The following is a 20685-nucleotide window of genomic DNA, read 5'->3' on the forward strand; positions in this document are numbered from 1 at the left end:
TAATACACATATGGACACCACATACACACATATGGACACAACAAGCGTATATGCACACCAATATACACACATAAGGACACAAGATACGCATACAGACGGGCTTCTTGTTTCTTCTTGTGCGATGAAGCTGGTCTCAGATTACAGCACTTTTAAAATCTTAAACTGAAATCTGCTAGCATCACACACTGAAGGATAATCTTCTAAGGTTCTCTTATGCGATTATCTTAAACATATGTACTGTACACACACTACAGGATTTTAAATTAACGAGGCATCACACTCACACACTGCAGAACTAAGATTATCAGCCTTGCCGGAATAACACAAACGCAGCACCTCGTTGTTCTGTGAACAGTGGTGGAAAGTAACATGCACTCAAGTACTGTACTTAAAGCGGCACTATGTCTTTTTTATGAATAAAATGTAATTTTGTCCAATCTGTATGGTAGAGTATGTTAATACAATTTATTACACTGCTTGGTTGAATGCTTGATTCTGATTGGTCAATCGCTGAATTCAGCTGTGTGTTATTTCTGGATAATGACCGTTCTATAACAGACCGCTGTCTAATCAAATACTCAGAGCACCTGCTGCACTGCTTGAATTGTATGCTGTATCCAACATGACAGCCATGTAAACAAACACACAATGTCATTTACAGCTAAACATTGCTCTCAAGAATGTTTTTGAAAACATTTGAAGCGAGAAATAGACGATGCAGTAACCGAAAATGTATTCTATATTGATCCACTACACTTCCTTGTTTTCCGAGGCGAACGTGTCCGCCCAGCGCAACACTTATGGAATACTTTCATTACCTTAAGCAAGGAAATACTTTCATACTACGTTTTGTTGTTACTTTTGGGTCAATTTATTAATGTATTTATTAAGTAGCCGTGTAATAAGCGGGATAATCGTCAGCGCGCTGGTCGTTGTTTAAAAACCCCTTTAAAAAAAACCTTCAGGATCATTGTTTTCATCATCATTGTTTAATCATCCTGTCGGCGGTTATTTTTCAACAACAACCAGCATGCTGACAATTATCCCTGGCATAAGTGGTTGCATTTTGTATTCTATTGAGACTTTTAGATTGTGTCAAAGGTCATGTCTCACCTAGGCACAGGATCTGACACGAATTTTGACTTCATGGTCAAGATTCAATTTATCCCCTGAGCAAGCAAGTAAGTAAGCCTTGCCGAGTCCATAGGTCAGGAACCTGTCTCCTGTGTTCTTAGCTAGAGGCAGCTTGATGTACAAGGACAGTCCCGGACATGACGCTAGTAAGTCGCAGGGACTTACCCCTAATCCAACCATTGATGCTGAGGTTCCATTTTTATAGTCTTTGATATGACCCTGCCGGGGATCGAACCCCCACCTCCCTGTCTCAGGGCGGACACTCTAACCACAAGGCCACTGAGCAAGCAGGCAGGCTCTATTACCTCAATACTAAAAATGTCAGTACTTGCGCAGGAAACCGGGTTCAAATCAGGGGTAGAAGAGGAAAATTACATAGTGCAGCTTTAAGTCCAAGTTTGAGGTACTTTTTAAGGGGCCAAGGCCGTAATTTGGGTGTCCAGGTTGAACGTGGTTAATGTCACTTCCCCTCTGGTCTGTAATAAATGATAACTGTAACTCTTCCTCTGTTTACCAGGACAGGATACAGGTACATCTCATAAAATGAATATGAGAGAGAGAGAGGGAGAGAGAGAAAGTTTTGCAGTCCTTGGTAACATCCAGTTTCCAAGGCAACAGGCAGGGGTTAAGAGAGAGGCGACAGTTTGGTCTTTTGTGGCACATTTTCTAAACGCTGTGCGTGCGTGCGCCCGTCCGTCTGTCTGTCTGTCCATCTGCCTGTAGAGTTGGATGGTCTGTCTGCGTTTCCACTAACAGTGGTATTCAGAATGCTTTTCTCATCTGAAAGTGTTCTTCTTATTCTTTGTGCAGATGATACGTACAGTAGATGTACAAGCTCACAACGTGTCACATTGCTTGTACTGTAGATCGACCATTTTCACTATTTGTCGTGCAACAAAGTAGGCTGTATAGGGATTGTTTGTTTAACTGGAGGATTATGTTATTTCTTCCAATGTTGATATCCTCTAAAAATCAAGGGTTCCGAAACGTTTTAGACCCCCCAAAATAATCATATTTGAACTGGGGACCCCCCACCCTGACAAGCACTTGGAATTGTAGACATTAGGTTTAGTTTGACTCGGTTCCACAGATAAATATTGTGAAAACAACCGAACTACAAGCTTGTGAGCTTGTAGATCGGCTGTTTTTCACAATGTGTGCCTCTTTCTTACTTAATATTTGGTATTAAAAACTTCTTTAAAGTCATTAAATTGTCATAGACACAGGATCTACAGTAAGTGTCTCAATAGAAGAGCAGGGAAACCAAATACAACCACCCCAATTGTATAAGTTAAGTATTAACATACTCTACCATACACATGGGACCCCAAAAAAAAGTTACATAATACAGCTTTAAGACTCACTTCTTTTCCCTGGCTTTTAATCACATCTAATCGTATTTATTTCATTTTATGTGTGTGTTATGTAGTGTAATGTTATGTTGATGTTGATGTTTTTATCTTTGCGCAGCACTTTGGTCAATCTGTGGTTGTTTTAAAAAATACGTTTTGATTTTGATTTGAAGCGTGCTAATTAAAAGCAGCCTTGTTAGTCACACACTAGGGAGGAAAACGAGGTCACGGAAAAAACTTTCCGGCCTTGGTAAGTAAGTGGCAACCAAAAATACATGTCATGTACAGGAATGGCAGTGGTGTAAAGTAACTAAGTACATTTACTCAAGTACTGTACTTACTGTAAGTGCACTTTGGAGGATTTTTTACTCTCCATTACTTCTACTCCACTACGTCTCAAATGCATATTGAATGCTTTACTCCACTACATTTATTTAAAAACTTTAGTTACTAGTTTGTTTGTAGATTTAGATTATTATTACAAAACATAGCCTACATTAACCACTTCAGCCCTATAGTATATACTGTATTTTGGTATTTCGGTATATTTTGATGACGATACTTTTGTACTTTTACTCAAGTGCATTTTGAATACGGGACTTCTACTTGTAACAGAGTATTTCTACATTGCAGTATTGATATTTTGACGTAAAACAGTGCAGCGTAAAACAGTGCAGTGCAGCAGTAAAACAGCTTCTTCCATCACTGTGTAATGGCCAAAGTGTGTCATGAAATGACTGTGTTCTTTTCCGTTTCTTCTCACCACTCTCCTGGAAGCTGCAGACTGAGTTAGTTTGACATGATCCTCCCCTGGCTAACCTTGTTGTTTTTAGCAAGACACTGACAAAAGCTGACAAATGTTTTCTAAACATTGTTCGCATAACTGCACGCACAGTCGCACACAGACAGACAGACACACACACAAACACACACACACACACACACACACACACACACACACACACACACACACACACACACACACACACACACACACACACACGCATCAACATTTAAGGACGGCAATTTTCAGCAAACACGAATGCGATTGTAAACATGGGGGGTCGTTTTTAACTCTATACCTAAAGCTGAAAATAGCCAATCTACAGGCTACAACACATAATGCACAACACATTCTCTGAATGCCAAATTCTAGCCCGTAACCCCAACCAGAATCTTTTCCTAATTGTTAGCCTAACTCCCCAAATATTCTATAACCATAAAACCAACAAAAGCATTCATACACGCACGCACGCACGCACGCACGCACGCACGCACGCACGCACGCACGCACGCACGCACGCACGCACGCACGCACGCACGCACGCACGCACGCACGCACGCACACACACACACACACACACACACACACACACACACACACACACACACACACACACACACACACACACACACACACACACACACACACACACACACACACACAGACGACCAGCTGCTCTTCTGTCTTTCCGTTGTGATGTCGTTTTGTGTCGTTGCTGAACATTGACTCCTCCTATAGAATACGTGAGTAAACAGATGCTTATTAACATGTTGTTTACTGTATCAACAGCACATTTCCTCCACGCCTATACCAACTGCACTGGACTGCACTGTGACCTCAAGATAACAGAAGATACAATGACAGAAAGACAGAGAAAAGGACAGGCAGGCAGACAGACAAATTGATATAATAAAGAGAGATACTATAAAGACACTACAGTACATCAGGTGTCTTCAACTGGGGGTCCGGGACCCCTAGGGGGTCGGTCCTCAGAGTTACTACAGGGGGTCCACCAAATCTTGGTGTGAGAGGAACTTTATTTACATTAACCACTTGAACCCTAGCATCCCTATTCTGAATAAATAGTATCCCTATTAGCCAATAAATAGCAGATCAGCTATTTTCGGCAAAGAGGTTTGGGTGTAGAGGGAAAAAAGAGCAGACCAAGTACAGAGTGAAAGGTCAAGTTTACTAAGTATTGAGGTTTTAAGTGGTTCAATGTCTGAAACTGCACATTAACATGAATCCACATGCACTGATGACAGTGCTGTCAAACAAGTCTATGAAACTATCTATGAAATCTATGAAAAATAATGTAATCTTTTATACAATATACAGTAGGGAGACAGAGAAAGGGAGTTTTCAGACATACCATACACAGAGAGAGAGCGAGAGAGCGAGAGAGCGAGAGAGCGAGAGAGAGAGAGAGAGAGAGAGAGAGAGAGAGAGAGAGAGAGAGAGAGAGAGAGAGAGAGAGAGAGAGAGAGAGAGAGAGAGAGAGAGAGAGAGAGAGAGAGAGAGAGAGAGAGAGAGAGAGAGAGAGAGAGAGAGAGAGAGAGAGAGAGAGAGAGAGATTACGTGGCTGAAATGATGCGAGAGAATAAAACACTATTCATTGAACCAATACGTACGGTACATTTGAAGAAAGCTAATTCAAGGCAAAGACGAGAAGGAAGGAAATAGAGAGTGGACAGGAAATGCAAGCTGGGAGACGGATTTAGACAGCCATAGATAGGGTCTGAGAACGTGTGGTGCACACCTTGTGTCACTGCAAAACACACACTCACGTTTTCACCATGTGCTTCCCACTGTGTGTGTCTGTGTGTGTGTGTGTGTGAGAGAGATTGGCGCTTGGAGCATAAATACAGTCTGGCTGAGTCATAATTTGTATTTGTTCGTCAGCAACTGGACATGAATATACACACACACACACACACACACACACACACACACACACACACACACACACACACACACACACACACACACACACACACACACACAAACACATATGTTTGTATTACTACATATGTGAGGACATCAACATTTTAGGAAGGCAATTTTATCATTGCCATTTTTACATTTTTGGTCAACTTTAATCACGACCCTGAAGGAAAACACAGCACTCCCGTTATAAACCAGTGGTTCTCAACATGTGGGTCGGGACCTCCAGGGGGGTCCCCAGATGACAGTGAAGTGTCAATTTAAGGACTTAATAAGACCTTTTTAACTCTTTGACTGCCAGAGTATTTTCATAAAGTACTCCCCCAGTGCCAGCAATTTTCGTGTTTTTTTATTTTTATATTTTGAATTTTTCTCATGAAAATAATTTAAGGGGACATAATGTAAAGACCCAGCACAAATCCGCCACTAGAGTGCAGCACATGACTGCTTGATCAGGTCGTTGGGTCTCTCTCAGCCTTCTTGATAGATTAGACAAGGAAAAACATGAAAACGGAAGTGACGTCGTCCCAGATTGTTTTGATCGCCAAAATGCCGTCGTGATACACGACGGCGATGACTGATCGTCACCCAGACCATAGATTATAGAAGAGAAACTGTCCGTTTGTCCGTCATACCGTGTGAAAGACCGTTTATTTACCTATTTTGGACGAAAATGACTGGGGAAAAGAATCAAAAACCGGAAACGGAATCCAGGTCATGAAACCGGATGCAGATGTCCGTGAAGTAAGTGGAACTCGAGAATAACATTGAATATTAAGCAGCATAGCGCAATCAGAGATTAAACAATGAACGCGCGTCCAGCGCGTCCAGCGCGTCGAGCGCGTCGACGGCCAACTGGACAAAGTAGCACTTGACGCGTTATCGCGTCGTCCGCAGTCAAAGAGTTAATACAAAAAAATAGATTCTTACTGTATCAAAAGTAATAAACAAACTGTACTATAGAAACTGGTCAAACGTTGGCTAAATTGTCAACAAATATAAGAAAGAGGATTTTTTTTTATTTTATTGTAGATTGGCTGTTTTCACAAAATGTATCAGTGGAACCGAGTCAAACTATATATAATGCCTCAACTCCCACAAGTACTCCTACATGTGCTTGTCAGGGGGCGGGGGTCCCCATTTCAAATATGTTTATTTTTGGGGGTCCCCATTTAAAATGTGATTAGTTTGGGGGTTCGCGGCCGGAAAAGGTTGAGATTACCATTGTCATAATATAAACAATGAAAAACATGCGCTGTGCTCAGGAAGAAAAAAAAACTAACTCTAACCACCACCGGTTTTCCTAACCCTAAAGGTCGTTACACGTCCAGGAGCGACGCTAATACAGAATGCAAAAAATGTGTCGCGATAATTTCACGACAAACCTTTATTTCGGTGATTCATACAGGTTGAGGATTTTATTTGCGAAAATGTCACCTCGTTTCGAGAGAGAAAACGACGCGCATGTACTCAGTTTAATGCGAATTAATCGCAAAAAAAAAAGTACACTCCTGGTTTGTACAGGCCTTAAATTCCCAATGTATTTCTGTTGTGTCAAATTCTACTATACTTGCGGGGACACTTGACCCTCTCAAGTCTAGTAATACAACACATGGGGTCGACAACCAATCCCCCTCTTTTCTCTCTATCTCTCACACACACACACACACACGCACACGTGTGTCAGCTGTGTTTTGGTGCAGCAAGGCGATCAGCTGTGCACTAAAGCGCACTGTCAGTCAGCCACGTGCCGGCCAGAGTGACTCAGGACCGGAGCATCACACACACTCACGCACACACACACACACACACACACACACACACACACACACACACACACACACACACACACACACACACACACACACACACACACACACACACACACACACACACACACACACACACACACACAGACACATGCATGTGAGCACTGTCTTTAGGGACCGGAACAAGACACGCTGTATATGTTGTTGTGGTTAGTAGGCTAGGAAACATATGCATCTGCGTATGTATGTACGTACGCACGCACGCGAGAACACGTATACACACACAACACACACACACACATACAGTACACACATATACACACACACACACACACTCACACGTACATGCTGTCTTCTCCGATATCCCCGTAGTACAGTACATGCATCTGTCCTCAGGATAATGTGAACATCACATGGCACAAAAACAAAACGTGTTTTTATCCAATTAGACGTGCAATTCTATGCTCTGTGTGCATTGCTTTTTGTTTTGTTTTCATTCAGTGTGTTTTGGTTAACCCATTAAGACCTGAGGCCGATTCTAAAATGGTTCATACACACACGCACACATGCCGATTCTAAAACAGTTTTCTGAAAAACGCATGTTGTGATCAATAGTTTCATGTCAAGGACCCCCAAAATTATATGTATTTGGCCTCCGACCCCCATCTGAAAATGTCTTGTTCCAGGGACCCCCAGAAGCAAAGATTAAAAAAGTAAAAAATATATAAAAAAATAAATAAATATATATATATATATTCAAAGATTTGCACACATTTCACAATTTTCCTAAAATAGAAGAACTTGCTATGAGCTTGTATACCTGCTATTTTTTAATAGCCAACCAATGTGCTATATCTCTGCTGTCTGGCAGGAACCAGCTAACTCCAAAATGTTCATTTTTCAGGAAATGAAAAAAACAAAACAAAAATGGAGTTAGGAGGTTTTGTTCATCATTGATAAGTACAGCTGAATGGACCTCCAAGCTCACAATGAGGTCAAAAGGGGGTGGAGCCTGGAGTCAGCAAAACCAGCTAACTCCACCCCCCTTTGCTGGACTTAGCTGGGGCCTGTTCCTCAAAAGGTGAATTAAAAAAGCCTGGCCTTAAGCCAAATCCAGGCTTGACAAAGTCGGGTCCGAAAAGCCTCGTTTATTCCGTTCCTCAGACGCCAAGCCAGGCTGAAAAGGAGCAACTTTGTCGAGCTAGGCTATGTCAAGACAGGCTGTGTCCAGCCAGGATAATGAAGCCAGGCTGAATGGGCGGCGACTCGCCGGCGACGTATTTCTATAAAAGACCATGAACTCGAGCGCAGATTCCTTGAACTTGACCAATCACGGAGTCCAAAACCAGAGCAGCGTTCTTCTCTGTGGCTGAATAGCAGCACTGCAGCAGCTCATGAAATCATACAAGGAAGTAAAATGTATTTAAGCAAGAAAGGAAACGCAACCGCAATAAATAGATCCAGGGAGAAAGCATGGCAAAGTATTGCAAGCACACACAGTGTGTGTGTGTGTGTGTGTGTGTGTGTGTGTGTGTGTGTGTGTGTGTGTGTGTGTGTGTGTGTGTGTGTGTGTGTGTGTGTGTGTGTGTGTGTGTGTGTGTGTGTGTGTGTGTGTGTGTGTGTGTGTGTGTGTGTGTGTGTGTGTGTGTGTGTGTGTGTGTGTGTGTGTGTTTGAGACGGACGGGCAACGGGACGAACGGGGACGGGATGGGGGGACGGGGGACGGGGGGGTGTACTGCGACGGGGGCCACAACGGGACGGGACGGGGGACGGGACGGGGGGGGGGGTTGACCGCGACAGGGGGCCGTGACGGAATGAGCGGGGGGGACGGGACGGGACGAGACACGCAATAAATAACCCCACATTTGCAAGACCACTTTGGTAGAGGTTTGGGTTGTGTAGTTACCTTGCCATCATGATGTAACTCCAAAGGTGGACAAGAAATAAAAAATAATTTCTCCATTGACTAGAAATTGATAATTTAAAATATGCTCCTCATTGACTTACAAAGAGGCTCCTTTAAACCCATAACTAATAATTTATATATATATATATATATATATATATATATAAATGATTAGTTACGGGTATATGTGTGTGTATGTATGTGTCAGACATTTTTTATAATATTTTTTAAAAAAAAGTAATATATTATCAAACATCTAACAACAAGATGAACTATAGTGTTAACTATAACAGAGTGACAATTACATATCACATGAGTCATTGTGAAACAATTATGATTATGATTCATGGTCACACACTATTTCAGTAATTAATTTGATTATATCTTATTGTATTTATTTCATTTTATTTGAATGCAGGGTCATTAAAATGAGTCCATATACAAACACATGTTTTGAATTAACTGTGGAAAAACTTGAAGAACAAGGCACTAGATTAAAGGAGAATACCGGACAAATTAAGTGTTGACTTTGATGTCTCGTTACTTACCGACCGACGTGAAAAGTGGCGTTCTTTTTTTCCATAGATGCTTGTTTCTTTCCAGAACCTGGCAACTCGTGTTGCCAGATTCTGGAAACAAGCAACCAGTGTTAACTCGTTCGCCATTGACGGTGGCCTCGCTGGAAATTTCAACGCATGTTTGACTATCATGAGACTCCACAATGACTAGGAGAAGAGAGAAAAACAACTTTGCCTCGGTTATAATAGACGAATCTCCCTGACCCACGCGCTCCCATTCTGACAACGGAGGGGGTTTAAAAAATTACGACACGGGAATCTATGGAAAAAAAGAACGCCACTTTTCACGTCGGTCGGTAAGTAACGAGACATCAAAGTCAACACTTAATTTGTCCGGTATTCTCCTTTAAGTAAGCTTGGCTGTTAGCCTGCTCCTGACCAGGCTAACTTCACAGCTAAATTGCCATGGTAACTAAGCTAGGCTTGCTTCAATTCTCTTTTGAGGAATCGGATAAGGCTAAACTTAGCCAGGGTGAACTGGCTAAACTAATCTTCAAGATAATTCACCTTTTGAGGAACCGACTCAGCTCTAATCCTGGCTAAATTAAGCCAGGATAGGTGGAAAAGCCAGGCTTTAGCTCTAATTCACCTTTTGAGGAACAGGCCTCTGGTTTAGCAGAAGGTTTGAGGATCCAATGGAGTTAGCTGTTTTTGTCAGAAGCGCTTTTTAATAATTTTTGTTGGTTCAATATTTGTTTTACCAACACACAGACGTAAAGGGTGTTCAATAGCACTGATTTATGGGGGGAAAAAATGCAAAAGCGGAAAAGCGGAGTTAGCTGGTTCCTGCCGGACAGCAACGATATACTGTAGTGTACAGTATAGCTAAAATCTAAAATGACATAGCTGCTTTCCCGGTTTTAATGGTAGCCTACTGTATATTATGTGCAGTGCAATGTGAAATACACCACGTTTTTCAAATCCGTATGGTTCTCATGAGATTCAGATGTCTTTAGAAAACATTATTGCATGAATTAAATGCACCATTTACCATTTAAGAAACTCTAAAATGATATTGAATCCAAAGAAATAAAAGTAATAGCTTGCTGTAGAGCGACCCCCGAAAATAATCATATTTGAACTGGGGACCCCCCACCCTGATAAGCACGTGGAATTGTATGCATTGCATTTAGTTTGACTCGGTTCCACAGATAAATATTGTGAAAATAGCTGATCTACAAGCTCACAACGCCTCGCTTGCAGTGGAGTAAAAGTACAATATTTGCCTCTGAGGTGTAGTGGAGTAGAAGTAAAAGTATTGAAAATTGTGAAATACTCCAGTAAAGTAAAAGTACCTCAACATTGTATTTAAGTACAGTACTTGAGTATATATATTTTGTTACTCTACACCACTGCCATTTGCCCGTGTTCGGGGCAGAGAAGCCGGGTTGGGATGGTCATATTTGTCACTGCATGTAATCCTACAGGCTTGGGCAGCACCTGTCAGCAGGGAACGAGCAGGACGGAGGCGCTACGTCCTCCCGGTGGGGGCTCCTCGCTGTCAGGTGAGTCCGTGGGATACAACAGCAGTGACAGCGCACAGAAATGTGTGTGGGGAGGAATTAAACGATTAAATTGGGGAGAAATGGGCATAAAAAAAGAAAGAAGGATGAAGTAACTTGTATTGAAACGGTTAGACAGTATGCCTTTAAATTAGGCTTTGTTGTACGACGGCGTCGAATGACGAAAATACATATAGAAGCTCAAAAATGTGTTAAAAAGTATATAAATAAGTATAAATCAGGCTTAAAACGGTTCCGTCTTGTTGTGAATCTTTGGTGTGAACTAGGCTAAACCATTTAAACCCCATATCTGGTTGAGAAGAGTCCCTCAGGTCTTTTCTGTTATTGTGGGGAAAGCTTTCGCTGAAAATAGCGGATCGACAAGCTCACAACGCGTCGTTGTGAGCTTGTCGATCTGCTATTTTCCTGTGAAAGCCCTCCCCGCTAATACGGATGAACCCATTTAGATCTGAGGCCGATTCTAAAAACCTTCTAAATCCTGACCTAAGTGTTCTGAGAAACTTCATATATGTATTAAAAAAAATACAACAAATATATACGTTGCTATATACTGTACAGTACATAGCAACAAGAACCCCAAATGGGGTTCCCGTCCTTAAAGGTAGAGTTACAAATAGGGGTTCCCGCCCAAAATGGGTTAAGTGCAGAGCAAACGGTAAAGGTGAAACGTGCAGGTGAACCTTGCATGCTTTTGGGAGGGGACTTCTGGTGACATGTGACATAATGTGTGAGAAAGTGTACAGTGTGTGTGTGTGTGTGTGTGTGTGTGTGTGTGTGTGTGTGTGTGTGTGTGTGTGTGTGTGTGTGTGTGTGTGTGTGTGTGTGTGTGTGTGTGTGTTCAGACAGAGGTTGTATCAGCCTCTGGTCTCAGTAGAGTAGACGATCGCATTGTGTGATAGAGAGGCCTCCTCTCTCTGCTCGCCTCCGGGTGAAGGGGAGGAATCTCATGGGATGGCACTGTACCTTTTTACATGTGCTCTATATGGACACACACATAGCCCTGTCACGATTATTACATAATAATCGCCTAATCGCAATTATTTGAGATCGTCGCAATTTTATTTTTTCATAATCGTCATGATCGTCATAATCATTTCCATGCTGAAAGAATTAGAAAAAAACCAACTTTCGTTTATAAAGCCTACCTAAAAGCCAAGCAGAAATGTAATTTCTATTCATAATGTTCTAATGTTCAACAACAGAAACTAAATTAAATCGTTGATCGCAATCTCTTCTTCCTGTGATGTGGATTTTCATCTTAAGCAGCTTTAATGCCGGTGTATTTTTCTGAGAACAGTCTGAAGATCGGATCCAGTCGCTGAAAGGGTCCATTTGGTTAAAAACAAATTGTGCTCTCAGAGTTACTGACCTGTACGGGTCCATTCGGTTCCCAACTATCAATAATTTAGCTGGGGACCCCCTGGAACCCCCTCAATGACCACTTTGAGAACCATTACGCTAAACCAGCGCTACTCAACCCGCGGCCCGCGGGCCGCATGCGGCCCGATCGCAGCGTCTTGGCGGCCCCCTCATGGTCCAAAAAAAAAGTTTTTTTTTCTTTTTTTTAAGCACAGGATAAAAAATATACGTTTCCGTTCAAATATATCGGTTGCTAAAACATTTTTCAAAAACAGACCGACATACATACAGGTGCGTCAATTGTTACAGGTATAATGCATACAGTAGTTTTCTATGCATTTCGGGTTTTTGGGGGGGTTTGACCCCCAAATTTTTCCGGACGCGCGGCTTTGCCGCGCGCCCAGGATAGGTGTCTGCCACTGGACATACACACAACACAAAATAAACTGGTACAGTGAAAAGAATATGATGTCAAAATGTACATTTTCTTGTGTGTAACAAAATCGAAAAATCCAAAATAGGACCGTCATTTTTATGGCGGCCCCTTGGACTTTTGGTATTTTGCTGAGTGGCCCCTGAGCCATCTTAAGTTGAGTAGCCCTGCGCTAAACTAACCCTGACTCTGCCTTAATGAAACGTATGATTCTGTGGGTTGTATGATGTTATATCTGTGTGTTTCAACGTATGCCTTTGATAATCAATATTTAAATTTTAAATAGTTTCTGTGGATTCTGTTTCCGTGGATTCTATGTTAATCTGTATATTAACTTAAGCCCTTGAAGGGTTCAATGTTATGCATTAACTCTGTATCTTATGCTCTGCTTCAGGGGGGGTTAGTCATCTCCGATTCTGTGTCATGCTTGCGCAGATAATCTGTACTATCACAGGAGTCACGCCGCCTTATGGACTTAGATAACTCTATCTCCTACTAGCTTGGCCCCAGCTTGACCCCAGCTTGACCATCAATTGCACTCTGTCAGCAAGCTGATGGTGTCTTTCTGTCTTCCTGGTCTTTCTGTCGTGATGATGAATTGAGTACATAGGACCACAATGGAAAATCTTTGTGTTATCCTTTTAGCATCGTTAAATTGTACATGCCATACTGTTCTCATCGTGTTAATGAAGTGTTCAATCAATCAATCAATCAATCAATCAATCAATCAATGAGGTTAACAGTATGATGTCACAGGGATCATGGACCACGGCTGTTCTGTAACCAAATGGACCCATAAGGGTCAGTGTTGGAAGAAGTACTAAAATGTTTTACTTCAATAAAAGTATTAATACCACAATGTAGAAATACTCTTGTTACAAGTAAAAGTCCGGTATTCAAAACATACTTTTACTATGTAAAAGTACAAAAGTATTGTCATCAAAATATACAAGTAAAAGTACTCATTGCGCAGAATGTCCCATTTCACAAGTTTTCAAAATGTATAGAAATCTTTTGAAAAAAGCCGATCTACAAGCTTGCAAAGTATATAAAGTGCTGAAGCGGTTAATGTAATAATAATCAAAATCTGCAAAGTTACTAGTAACTAAAGTTTTCAAATAAATGTTGTGGAGTAAAAGTACAATATTTGGACCCGAGATGTGGTGGAGTAGAAGTTAAAGTACTGAAAATTGGAAGTACTCCAGTAAAGTAAAAAAAAAAAAGCTTCACAATTGTACTTAAGTACAGTACTTGAGTACAATGTACTTAGTTACTTTAGACCACTGCATTTGGTTACATTGTGTACGCTCTCTGCACTCAGGTCAGTCAGTACAGTATCTGTACACTTTGCCTATATACACTATAGGGTTGTGTTTGCATTATACCAAACCCGACACCCCCCGGCCCTTCTCGTCGGCCCGGGCCTGCCGCCTGTCAAACAACACTCAGATTGACGAGCTTTGAAACCCAGCCCGGTGAAATGTAATCGCAGATCGCACACACACATCGTATGATCGTCTTTGTCGGTGTTGAAACCTCACATGTCCAGAAAACTGTTCCCTTTTCAGGATTCAAATGAAAAAGCGGCAAAAGTAGCAGATCTGCAAGCTCGCCGCTTCGCGCCGCGTTTCGAGCTTGTAGATCTGCTACTTTTGGTGCTTTTTGTGTGACGCTGTCGTATGATCAAGCAAGGGCGTTAATTCAATTAGTGTAACTAGACCATACCTGTGGGGGGATATGCGCACATGATTTGGCAACCCGGGAGGCAGCGAACACAAAAACGCTAATAAACAGCTGACATTTGGGGAAAGCGAAAAACGAGCTTCGCTGTTCCATGCACATGGTAATAGTCAATGGCTGTGTGCAAATTCAGATCAATTTCTCCAGCCACTGAGGAGAACCGGGCGGAAGAGATTTTGGCCTCACCACCCACACAGAGCTTTGTCGAATTATAGGAGGATGGGAGGATAGTGTCTTTAGGTGAAAGAACCGTTAGGAACATTATTTGCACCTGTGCTGATTACTGATATCCCCTGCACCTGTTAAAGGCTTTTGAAGTGTGCAGTCGGTGTCACTTCAACCGAAGTCTACCAGTAAAGACCTATGTTTGACAGCTCACCCAAGTGTGGTTATTTAGAGTCACCAGTATATTACAGTTAGAATATGGAGATAGGAGGTTTCTGCCCCGACAGCATTGTACATTCAGAGAGAGAGACACAAAGGAGACCTCTCGGTGTCATATCGTGTGTCTTTGTTAGCGAGGGTGAGAACGCCATTGTCCGTGCTTGTGTACAGTACTTACATTTTGGGGGGGTGCAAAGAGGGACTCCCTCCTTCCCGTATGTAGAGTGGAATGACACACCAGAAAAGGTGGGATTTAACTGGAACGCACTTTATGGGTTTTTTCCACGGAGCATCAACTGTTATGCAATGCAATGGGTGGAAGAAAGGAGCGAAGTAAAAGTAACAATGCCACAGGGTAAAAATACTTTGTTACAAAGTTACAACGTCCTGCGTTCAAAATCTTACTGAAGTCATAAATGGCATTAGATGGAAATATACTTAAATTACCAAAAGTAAACGTACTCTTTGAATGGCCCATTTCACTTAGAACATAGCTGATCTACAAGCTCTCAAAGCGTCGCAATGTGAAAATCAGCTATTTTTGATAGGGGGATGTCCAGGGCTTAATTGGTTAATGTATGTTTTGTAATAATAATCTAAATCTACAAAGCAACTTTTGTTAAAATAGTTCAAAATAGTTGTAGTGGAATAAAAAGTGCAATATTTTTACTCCTGTTCAGCACTTGAGTAAATGTACTTAGTTACTTTCCACCACTGTGGAGCAGGGGGCTGTCATGCAAAGCCCTCGCCACGGAATCCTCACAAAGCACTTAAGCAGTGGTTTACACAGGATCACCGCCATGTTGGATCCGGGACAGGAAAACGGATCGTTTAGGTATAACGTCCCTTTTTCCTCCTCCTCGGGACTGAGTAAATAAAATGCCTGGTTTCCGTGGCATGTCAGGATGTTCAACATCATACCGTGACAAGAGGAGATGGAAGGTGGAAACACCACAACTATTCAACTGCTCTCCGACATGGTGGCATGAGTTTTTTGGAATCGTGCTCCTCCATCTTCCGGAGCCCAAAGAGTTTGAAACTTTTAATCAGTGTTGTCAGATTTTGTGAGAGAAATATAGGAAAACAAGGCCGAAAGAAGCGACTAGGCCACATGAGCACTTAAAACCTACAGTAGCTATACTGTATACATCGGCTATTTGAAAATAGCCGATCTACAAGCTCACAACGCGTCGCGATGCAACGCGTTGTGAGCTTGTAGATCTGCTATTTTCCAAAAAAATCGTGAAATAAAATGTGGACTATTTGGAAGAGTTTTGAAACATTCTAACAACTCAAATCTGGTACGGGGCTCCCCTGGCACAAAACATTTTCACATGTGGTTTACGGACAAATACACATTAAATTGGGGTCATCAATATGTCCGTACACGGACAAATGTGTCCGTGGCAAAGACTTTTTTACACCATTATAATGTTCTTATTTTGATCATAAGAGCCAATTACTGAATGTCAAGTCTCCTCAGAATATGTATGACACTGATTTACCATGACACTATGTATGGCTCATTAGGAGTCCACTAGGACTAGTTCTCAAATGTTTTATTTGCAAGGACCCCCTTAACTCTGAGAGCGTACAAATGGAACCAAATGTTCCAGTTTGTACAATGTTCCAGTGTACAAATGGAACCAAATGTTCCATTTGTACACAAATGTCATAACCAAACATATTATGGTCATGGCAAAAATGTAATTTTGACCAAAATGTCCACCACAAGCCAGCGATTACCCCTGTTGGGCGTCCATGACATATTTGAGAACCACTGGTTTAAATAGTAATAAAACACTAAGAAACAAGCCCAAAAAAACGCAACCCGCAACTACCAAAATTTTTAAGCAACTTTACCAAAAATAAGCTGAAAGTCAGTGGACATGGTAACGTTGCTTTGAATCCCTAGCCGAGTTAGGGTTGACAACTAACCTGAAATTCAAATAAGCGACAGGCTTCCCTTATGTACAAGAAGAATTATGGATGACCTGAAGAAGATAAAATCTCACTGTATAATGCACAGTTTTTGTATATTTTATTAAACCACTTGAACCCGGCGCCCATATTCTGGGGTAGAACATTAACCAAGAATAGCAGACGAGGAGACGAAATGCGTCCGTAAATTAAACAGTAAAAACCTTCAGAACATTTATTTTGTGAGTGCGGACTGTTCTTTTAAGACTGCTGGTAAACCCGTCCCAGAGCCATATTGTCTCTAAAAACAACTCTGGAATGAATCACCACCGTTCAGCTCCAGATGTATTCCTCTGCGAAAACCAACACAAAGAGCAGAACACCAACAACAACAAGGGGGCAGTAGAGAGCATCACCACTGGTGTGACAAGAACCACTTCAATATCACTCAACTCACATTTCTACACCTGTCTAATAGGCTCTATGCACAGCCACCATATTGGAAAGAAATTGGGCTTCTTCCTTACTTCCTTAATTCACAGGTGTTACCAATTATGCTAATTAAGGCGCTGTTCCATTCTGGTCAAACAGAGTCAAGGTGCTGATATTGTGCATGTTGGCTCATTGGAAACACTCTGCTACACCAGTGGGTCTCAAAGTGTGGTCCAGGGACCCTCATGGTTCCTTGAGGGGGTTACAAATGGACCCTTACGGGGTGTGTAACTCTGAGAGTGTACAAATGGACCCGTAATGGGGGTCCTTGAAGTTAAAACGTATGAGAACCACGCTGTGCTACACCAAATGGAACAGAGCTTTCATCATTGGTAACACCTGTGAAGGAAGTAAGGAAGACGCCGAGCAGAGCCTATTCGGGAAGAAGTTGATTGAAACCTTTGTTTATCCTCAGAATAAGGTCTGGGCCTCCAATGTGTACGAGGAAGCCAAGATCCCTGTTAGACATTGATATGACATCCACCCCCAATCTGTTTTCCGTAATTGTGTGAAATCCATGGGCTCGCCTTACCCTCACAAATGCCCACGGGGAGCCATTTGAAACTCTGTTCGCTTTTGTTCGTCCAGAACAAGGTTAAGCGAGCTGTTGCCACCCAACGCGGTACAGTTAGTATAGTTCAGATATTATGACTGAGTTACAAGTGGAAAACTACTGTACGCCACAGAAGACGGAGAAACTGGTCATGGAATCCCAGAGTGATAGGGGGTTTAAGCCTGGGCGTGGCAACGCGCAGAACACTGGCCTGGGAACATGGGATGTCAGTGGAAAAGTGATACAAGGGAAGGCGATGATCTGAGATCCCGTGGCCTAATTAGCAGGATCCCCCCCCCCTCCCCCCACCCCCCTGCCCTGGCAGAGACGGAGAGAGAAGGAGGAAGGAATGGAAAGTTGGAGGTCACAGTAGACGGGGGTCCAAGTTCCGTCTCTCAAACTACAGGCACGACTCACCGCAATGTTCCACATTCTGTCAATTAAGGCTGTCACACATGACCGCCTCTAGTTGATTTAATTACATGCTGTACATCTCACACTCTTCTCTTCTCTTCTCTTCTCTTCTCTTCTCTTCTCTTCTCTTCTCGTACCAACTCACTTTTCTAGTTTGGGATGGCTTGGTATTTAAGATAATTTTTTGTCCTCTGCAGGCTAAATAATAGCTATTTGTATTTTTTTATGACATGTTTTAATGTGTTTATATTTTATGCTCTGTTGAGTAATTGAATACATAGGACCACAATGGAAACAAGACGACGGGACTTTTTGTGTGTTATCCTTTTAGCCCAAGTGTTTTATCTGTACTTCTGTGCCGTTTACATTGTTGATTGGTAAAGTATTCAATCAATCAAAGAACTCAAAACTTCTCTTCTCTTCTCTTTTCTCCTCTCCTCAGGTCTACCTTATGGTTGGGAACAGGCGTACACAATGGAAGGGGCGAAGTACTACATCAAGTAAGAGACTGGTTGCTCAGGACAGAAGGGATTGAAGTTTTCAGTTTTTCACAATTGCTAAAAACAAAAAAAAACTTTAAACACAAAAAACGATCCTTCAAACTACAAAGCCCCTGATTCTTAATGTCAGAATCAAGCAATTGCCTACAAACCATTATAATCTGAGCTCATAATCAAACAGAAATGCTGTCGGATAATACACATAATAACATACCGTTAGTATATAAACACTAGAGCATTCATTGAGTTGTTGTTGACAACTGTGTTGTAGTTGTGTTTAACTGCAGAATATAGTTTAGAGACTGAAAATATTGTTTAGAGACTGAGAACGCTGCAAGGTGTATACTATATATATATTATTTTTAAATATATATATATATTCAAAGATTTGCACAAATTGTCAAGATTTTTCAAAAAATTGATCTATTTCTGCTATTACTGCTATTTTTTTAATAGCCAAAGAAATCTAAAATGACACAGATGTGTTTCCGTTCTTAATGGGTTCATATTGGATCTGGTTCCTTCCGGTTCCGGATCCCAATTAACCCTGTTTTCTCTCTCCCGGCTTGTGGCTCTAGTCACGTGACCCAGACCACGTCGTGGAGCCGCCCTGTCGGCAGCAGAGCGCCAACGGGTCCTCCAATGGAGACGGAGATAGGAGGAGGAGAGGAGGGGGAGAGGGAGGAGCCGGTGGAGAGACGACACCCGTCGGTGGAGACGGAGATGTAGACCATGATGGACGTATAGCCATGATGCCAGCTCAGCCCACAACCTGCCAGGCCATATAGAGCTAGTGGTTCTCAACATCAGGCATGGGGGACCACACAGTGGTCCACTAGTTAAATGAGCACTGAGTGTTTTACAGTGTGGGGTTAGGGGTCCCCAGAGATTTTAAAAGACGACTTAAAGGGATAGTCCACCCACTTTTTTCCTATCGATTAGTCACTCCATGGAGACTTGAATTCATGGATATTTTTTTTGTTTTTGTCGCATTCCTAAGCCAATAATTTGATGACCGGCGGACTGGTAAGCAGCGGTTCCGGTAGGAGACTCAAAGGAGACTCTTTGTGTCTCCTACCGGAACCGCTGCCGGTCATCAAATTATTGGCTTAGGATTGAGACAAAAGCATGTAAAAGAATAATATAAACTCCAAAACAACTCTCACTCTGTAATCACATCAGTGATGAGCCTATTGATCATTCAGGTTCAAAAGCAATGTTTTGGTGTTGCTCTTGTTAAGATTGGTCTCCTATTAACTTCAATTAGTCAAATGTTGGATTATCGGGGTCAGGAATGCGACAAAAACAAAATCCATGAATTCAAGTAATTTTTTGGGGTGTAGTATTCCTTTAACTAATACTGGATCCCCAATCTACTCTGTAAAATCCTCAGTGCTTATTTAACTCTGAGAGTGTACAAATGGAACCAAATGGACCTCATAAGGGTCCCATTTGTACACTCTCTGAGTTGCAGTCCCTGTTAACAGTGTATTTGGACCCCCAGGTGGTCCCCAAACCCCACGTTGAGAACCAGTGTGGATAGACCTCATTCCCACGGCGGCCATTTTGTGGGAACGTGTTCAATAGGCGTGACATGTCTCCTTGTGACTTTTTCCATTATTTTTCGACTTTATTATCTGTCATCTTTATAGTTTAGACAGAGCCATCGTTGAACTCAACCCATTAAAACCAGGAACGCATCTGTGTAACCACTATTCTTTTATACTTTGGCTATTCAAAGCTAAGATATACAAGCTCATTGTGCGGTACCGAGTGCCGCGTTATGAGCTTGTATATCTGCATTTCTTTTTTAGTATTTGTGCAAATCTTTCAATTATATATATTCACTTATGTTGCTATAATCAGTGGTTTTCAAACCTTTTCATGTCAAGGACCACCC

General features: G+C 41.9%; 1 protein-coding gene across 1 annotated transcript in view; it reads left to right on the top strand.

Moving 5' to 3' along the window:
- The window catches only part of stxbp4 (syntaxin binding protein 4), a gene marked incomplete at its 5' end in the record, with an annotated part of 100352 nt that extends 80483 nt beyond the window's left edge, over positions 1-19869 (top strand). The window contains 3 exons of the mRNA XM_080455566.1: positions 10895-10972; positions 18728-18785; positions 19364-19869. Coding sequence (XP_080311692.1) covers positions 10895-10972; positions 18728-18785; positions 19364-19514 — 287 coding nt within the window. The 3' untranslated portion in view covers positions 19515-19869. The remainder of the gene's footprint in view (positions 1-10894; positions 10973-18727; positions 18786-19363) is intronic.
- Between the last annotated feature and the right edge of the window lie 816 nt (positions 19870-20685).

The sequence above is a fragment of the Gymnoscopelus braueri genome, assembly GCF_963280865.1.
Source record: "Gymnoscopelus braueri genome assembly, chromosome: 17".
NCBI lineage: Eukaryota > Metazoa > Chordata > Actinopteri > Myctophiformes > Myctophidae > Gymnoscopelus > Gymnoscopelus braueri.